The sequence below is a fragment of the Propithecus coquereli genome, unplaced genomic scaffold (assembly GCF_000956105.1).
Source record: "Propithecus coquereli isolate 6110/MARCELLA unplaced genomic scaffold, Pcoq_1.0 Scaffold45, whole genome shotgun sequence".
NCBI classification, from domain to species: Eukaryota; Metazoa; Chordata; class Mammalia; order Primates; family Indriidae; genus Propithecus; species Propithecus coquereli.
The window spans coordinates 2,133,472-2,140,117 of record NW_012150285.1 but is presented as its reverse complement, the minus strand read 5'-3'; the positions used below and the strand labels follow the sequence as shown (position 1 = coordinate 2,140,117).

The 6,646-nt window shown below is 34.5% G+C and overlaps 1 protein-coding gene across 1 annotated transcript in view; it reads left to right on the top strand.

The window, feature by feature from the left end:
* The first annotated feature begins 274 nt into the window (after nt 1-274).
* OLFM3 (olfactomedin 3) overlaps nt 275-6,646 on the top strand; it is a 205,212-nt gene continuing 198,840 nt past the window's right edge. The window contains exon 1 of the mRNA XM_012654863.1: nt 275-758. Coding sequence (XP_012510317.1) covers nt 690-758 — 69 coding nt within the window. The 5' untranslated portion in view covers nt 275-689. The remainder of the gene's footprint in view (nt 759-6,646) is intronic.

The following is a 6,646-nucleotide window of genomic DNA, read 5'->3' as shown; positions in this document are numbered from 1 at the left end:
CTGTAATGGTTAAAAATTGTGTGCCTTGGATAGGAAACATGCACTGATAGTCTGCACGGCAAACTTTGTTTAAAACACTAAATACGATATCAAGCCCTCTGTCAATGACAGCAGAAGGTTTCAGTGCACTGTTTGTTTCATAATCCTGTGTCTAGCTGACTCTTTACTTCTCTGCAGCTCCAGTTGCCAGCAAATGCTGAACTGGAACATGAGAGTCAATCTTTGTTTGGTTAACAAATGCCCCGCAAAACATACCCCGAAACCCCCGTGAGCTGTAGTGATGTCATATCCGTTGTCCAGGTCTTCACACCCCTCTCAGCAGTCACTCCTTTTATCTTTTTCTTAGGTCTAAACTTTTGAGGTGGGCTGGGTAGATAGCAGCCGGGAGAGGGTAGGCTGGGTGCGCGGCTTGGAGGCACTTCAGCACCTTGGCCAGCGCCACTGCAGCTCGACCCGCCCTCGGGAGCTCCCGGACTCCGCGTTCCGAGAATGCCTGCGGAATGATCGCCCCCAGCGCGGCTGCCGCTGCTGCCGCTGCTGCCGCTGCTGCTGTTGCTGCTGCCGCCGCCGCCGCCGCCTCCACTCTGCTCCGACCGCAGGCGGAAAGTGCGACCGACGAGGGAAAGATCTCTGCAGGGAGAGTAGAGTGGCTGCATAACAGAGAATAGAGGGGCAAAACCCAGATCAGAATGCAGGCTACATCCAACCTTCTCAACCTCCTGCTGCTGTCTTTGCTTGCTGGATTAGATCCTTCCAAGGTATGTACAATATTTTGACTCTTGTTTGACATAAATGTGCAATATGTAACAAACCGGCCGAAAATGCAAATAAATATGCCAAAAACGGCACGGGAGACAGCTCTTCCAGGTGCCTGTAGTATCCGCACTGTTTAGAAGATAACAAGGTGAACTACCTAGGAATAGCTCCTCAAGGTAGAGTCCTGGGGTGAGGGGGAGGGACCAGGAGAAAATATAATGTGTATGGGCAGCGGGCAATGCGGCCCTCGGGGGAATTTATCTGATTCCGTACCCAACTGCTTAATGTTCTCTTCTGAAGTCGGGCGGTAATGCAAGGGAGTTTGCAGTTGAAACGATGCAATTTATAGACATGTATTAGGAGATGGTGAAGCGTTTCTTTGTTGAAAGCAGGAGAGCGTTTTCCAGCTGATCCTGGTCAATAATACTCCCATCGCAGACGTGCTGCGGTTCGTGTCCAAAACATTTGGGATGCTGCTTGTAACACACACGGCAGAGCAGCGGAGCTACACTTTCTGCCATGGCTGAGAGGCGTTGGTGAAAGGGGCTTGTGTTTTCTTCTTTCTTTTTGTTAAGGAAATTAGGGGACACTGAAGAAGTTCTCATTAGTAGTGTTAAGAAACAGGAAGTGAGAACCCTATCGAACTAAGGAGGACATTAGGAAGGATGAGTTATCTCATAGCTGTTGAACTCTGAAAATTATCCAGTACTGTCAATTAAAGTGAATGCTAAGCTCCTCTGATAAAAAGACAGGAAAATATGGAGAAATATTTTTAACGAGGTATGAGAAAAGTAGTGATGACAAAGAGGTAATTCGAGAGCTTCATCATTCTAAGAAAATCATAATTATAGGGAGTAAGAGATAAGGCATCTGGTCAAAAAGAGTAAGAGATACAATTTATTTACTTATTATTTTACTCATTTAATTGGTCAATAGCAATCTGACACTATAGGGAAATGATACCATGCTATCAAACCAATAAAAACTGTATTTAAAAATATCGTAAAGTTATTTTTAAAGCTTTACATCATCTATGTAGTATAGAGAAATTAACTTTCCTTTCATAATTAAATAGAACTAAGATGTAATCAAGCATAATATAATACTGTGGTTGTGATATTTATGGGCCTAACATAGCATATACTGAAAACTTACAACCATGTCATATATACTTGTAATTATTTCTATACACTTTCGTGTTTAGGGAGACTTGATAAGAATAAAATCATTTTATTTTAAAGCTATGGTTGTACTGATATTGTGATTGTGAAAGCTTCACACAGTGTATGAATGCTATCTTAATGATCTTAATGCCATATTTTATATAGTAAGTGGTAGCTTTAAAGCATTTTAAACCTGAGCAAAAGTGTTGATTTTGTTTTTATATTTTTAAAATCTTGTTTTTTCTTTTTTTCTCTGCATCCTGTAGTGATATATTCTATCCACTGCCACTCTCATTATATGATATTGGTTAAAAGTTTTGAACACATTCTATTATATATCTCATTTGAAATATTTTTAGTAAAACATTTTTAAAAAGCAAAGCTAATCACTGAGTTACCTCAGAAAAAGTCACTTGACTTAAAGTGAGTTTTATTTGTCATTCTTTAAAATGAATTCAGAAATGTAGAGCTTCACTAACAATTGTATGTTGATGTGATTGGTCTGATATCATTAATGCATAAATCTCTTGATTGTACCCTTTTCAAAATTAAATATATACATAATCTTTTATTAAATATAGAGTTAAATTTCTCAAGTAAACAACCTATGCTTGGTCAATATGATCTTTTCTAGTTTTGATGAGTTCATTTCTGTATATTCAATGCTATGAAACTTCCTACTTGCTTCAGAATGAACTGTGGATGTACAGTGGAGCTGAATGACCCAGGGAGGGCATGCATTAACTTTTCCAACTGTCCTTCTCAGCTTCTAGATACTGCAATACAGTGTGCAAAGAACAAAATGTATTTTTTTTAAAAGATAGTATTTTGTGCTATACCACAGATGATATTACAGAGAATATTAAAATGTTCAGAGCAAGTAATTTTAACGTTGTAAAAAGTTTTTGTAATTGTAGACAAAATATTACTTTTGAAAAGGTGAATAGAAGCTACTCTTTTATATTTAATCAAACTATTTTTGATCACTCAGAATATTATAAATGGCATCAATGTTTTCTCGAAATAATTGTCAGTTAGGTTACAAACAATGAATTTAGGGTTTAGAGTTTAAAAAAATCAGAATTCATAAAGCAAAATATGTATGGTGAAATTGGAATTAAAACCTCAATAATATAGTACAAAAAAGACAGTTTTTAGAAAACTAAGCAATGATTTAAGTGATGTGACTTGAACAGAAATTCTAACCAATTTCTTTTTTTACATACTAATATGTTATGATTGATATATGTCATAATCAAATTTCTAATTAAATTTGTTTAAGTATTATTCTATATTGTTACTTTATATTTATTGCAAACAAATATATATGTGTATAAATACATATATATATAATCACACATGGATACACAGAAACTGGGAAAATAGGAGAGCTCTTAAAATTGAATTGATTTTTTTTTAAGGTATAGAATTTCATCTGTATCAACTATTGGGTATCTAAATCTTAGAGAGCACTTCTTGCATATTAATTTACCTGAAGACAAAAAGGTTTTCTAACAGTGCCTTCTAACATTCTATTTCATGGAAGACCATTAATGTTTATGTTTACAATGGCTTTTTTTCCCTATGACTGAGGCTTATAGATTTTATATGACATTTTATAAAATGCTTAAGTATCGCCATCTTATGGTAAGATAAGTTACTTAAGAACCAATTTTGTTTTTAAATTAAAAATAAAAAGTGGGAGTTTCATTGTTAGTAGGGTGAACTTACTTTCAGCATGCACTGACTTTCTTTTCTCTCATTTAGTATATATCAGAAAATTGGCAAGATTAGTATGTTTTGGGAACAAAGGAAGAAAATTCTCTGCTAATTAATTATTTATACTTTTGTATAGACAGATTGCTAATTTTCCGCTCAGGAAAATTATTTGGATTATGTTTTCTTAATTAAAGTATAATTAACAAGTTAACAGTTCCTTTTAGAAAAACTCAGGGATATATCACTTTGCCTATTTTAAGAGATATCAATTAATTTCATTTGTAACGGAGTATCTGGATTATGGACAATATGCCAAATAACATTCAGTAAGTAAAATTCTAAAAACTGAAAGCTTGTAGGAAGGCAATTATTGTTCAGTTTTATAGGGAAAGGACTACTTCCATGGGGAAATTTCTGAGGGCTGCTGCTAGATGGCATCTCTGTGCTTTTGTACTGAAGGCAGTGAGTTCAGTAGTGACCTCGATAGTATGAATGTGGACTTTTATCTTTTACAAGAAAATTCTCTAGCAGATCTTTATTTGAACATTATAACAAAACAGTAAACCCTGTGAATCAGAACCATGAATTTCTCTGCTTTGCAATGCTGAACCCTAAAGATAGGAAAATATAAATATGACTGTGTAGGTTTCAAACAGCATGTTTACACAGTAGCCAGACACTTGGGAAACAGTAAAAAGAGGTAACATGACCATATCCACACTTCCCACTGACTATGCAACTTTAAAAGAGTCATACTTGTATAATCAATATATCAAAAAATGTCCTAGCAGGAGATTCATGCTTAATTAGGAAGCATTCAGTATCTTCTTGCCTGGAAATACATTAAACTTGTCACCATGATACTTGCTCACACTACAAACATCAAATATAACAATGATTCAGCAATAATCTCCAACACCAAACTGTTCTTTCTGTCCAAAGCAACCCAATCATTTAGAACTCTTGCTCTAAACAAGACAAATGCTTTAAAGCCATGAAATCTAATGGAAACCAGGAATATTTCAATAATTATATTATTGAATGTTTCCAGTGTTATATACCATGCTTTCATGTTTTGGCATTGCTAAAGAAAATAATCAGAGATCTAAATTGCCTAAAAGTAGCTTTTGTACATAAATCTTATGATGTTCTTGTTCTTATTATTATAAACAAAATTGAGATAAAAGCAAAAACAGTAAGCAAAATAAACTGAGTTTACTATCAATTTGGATTAAAACCCATCTTAAAAATCTGTCTTCTTCTGTTTCTCCTGTTTGCTAGAGACATCCTCTACACTATAAGATCACTATAAGATCACACTATAAGATCAACTCAGATTAGAACAAAAAGTATGGATCAATGACATTTGGCAAGAACCTGTAATTATGCACTAGTAAACCCTGATATGGTAAAAACTAAAGAGCTCAAGGCAGCCCATCTATATTTTGAAAGAGCAAATAGCTTCCTGCTCTCATCTTTTCTCATCCTCCTTAACCTAATTAAACTTTTATTATATTTTGGAAAAAGTAAATATTCTTTCCCACTCTTTCTCCTGGCAACTTGAAAAGGTTAAAATGGTACTGCTTTTATTCATTTTTTTTTTTTTATTCTTATTCCTTATAACTCTGAAACTATTCTCTTTAAAAAGTGACTACAGTGATGACCAATGCTCTGTTGGGAGGAAAAGCAGCACAGAGTGAGAAACACAGGAGACAGAATTTGGGGTCCCTCAATTCTAGTCCTTTCTTTGCTACTGATGATAATCTATCTATCTATCTATCATCTATCTAATCTATCTATGACTTTGGAGAAGCTGTGATTTCAATGCCAATACCTGTAAAAATGAAAAGCCTATATATTGTTAAAACTTCTTTGTTAAACTCTAGAATGACTCTTTTTAATAATATTTGATCATACATCAAAAATAACCAATTCTTTTGTAGGGCCTAGTTAGTAAGATCATAAACTTTGTGAGATCTGAGAATGAGCCTCCCTAGATAACACAATGAAGTTTTCATCTTCTGGGTTTGGTATTCAGAGCCCTAAATTTCCTACTTTCTGCTACACCGCTCTTCTTCCCTCTTATATCCAAATACATGTTCCATGTGTTCAGGCACCTATCCATTCTCCTATCATAATTTGCTCCTCTGAAAAGATCATTTATCAATCTAGTGGGACTGAAAGCCAACGTGTTTCCTACTTCAACCATAAATATTTTATTTAATGAAAAGTTCTCTAGTGAAAAGTAAAGTGAAAACTTATTTCCCATGTAAAAGGAATTGCTGGGTGTACTGAAGAAATGTGAGAGGTATTTGGGTGGGCTACTTATAAAAGGTAGCACATATTCTGTTGCTGACTCTTCTAAGCAGGCACATCCTTAAAAATTTTGGACTGGCAATTATTTTTGTTTATTTATTTATTTATTTTATTTCAGCATATTATAGGGGTACGGCTGTTTAGGTTATGTATGTTGCCCTTGCCCCCCTCCCCCCTAAGTCCGAGTTTCAAATATGGCAATTATTTTTAAAACTTCAGTTTTCATATTAAGAAAATGTATAAAGAAAAAGGATGACTGGATAAAGATACAGTTTAGAAAATAATACTTGACATCTGATTTACTTAAGTATCAATTAACCATCATTTTACTTAAAAATAAAACAAAATTTAATTGGCAGCAGTGAAAGTAAGGAAGGAGATACAAAACCGGACTGCTGTCTTGGTAGGTTAGGTAAGATTACAGTGGGTTATTGGGATTATCTGTGTATTTGCATATATGTAAATGAAATTATTTCCTGGTGTCATTAAAGTATTAGGGTAATATCAGAGCTATTTAAACACTCATTACTCTGGTTTAAATTTAAAATATGTTGAAATGGTGATCCTTGAACATTTTAGTCCACCTAATACTGGTCATCAATCTACTAAATCTATGTCACTTATCTTGAATTTTTTATAAAGCTAACACTATCATGACAATATTTTAAATACAATTTTTAAAATTATACTTC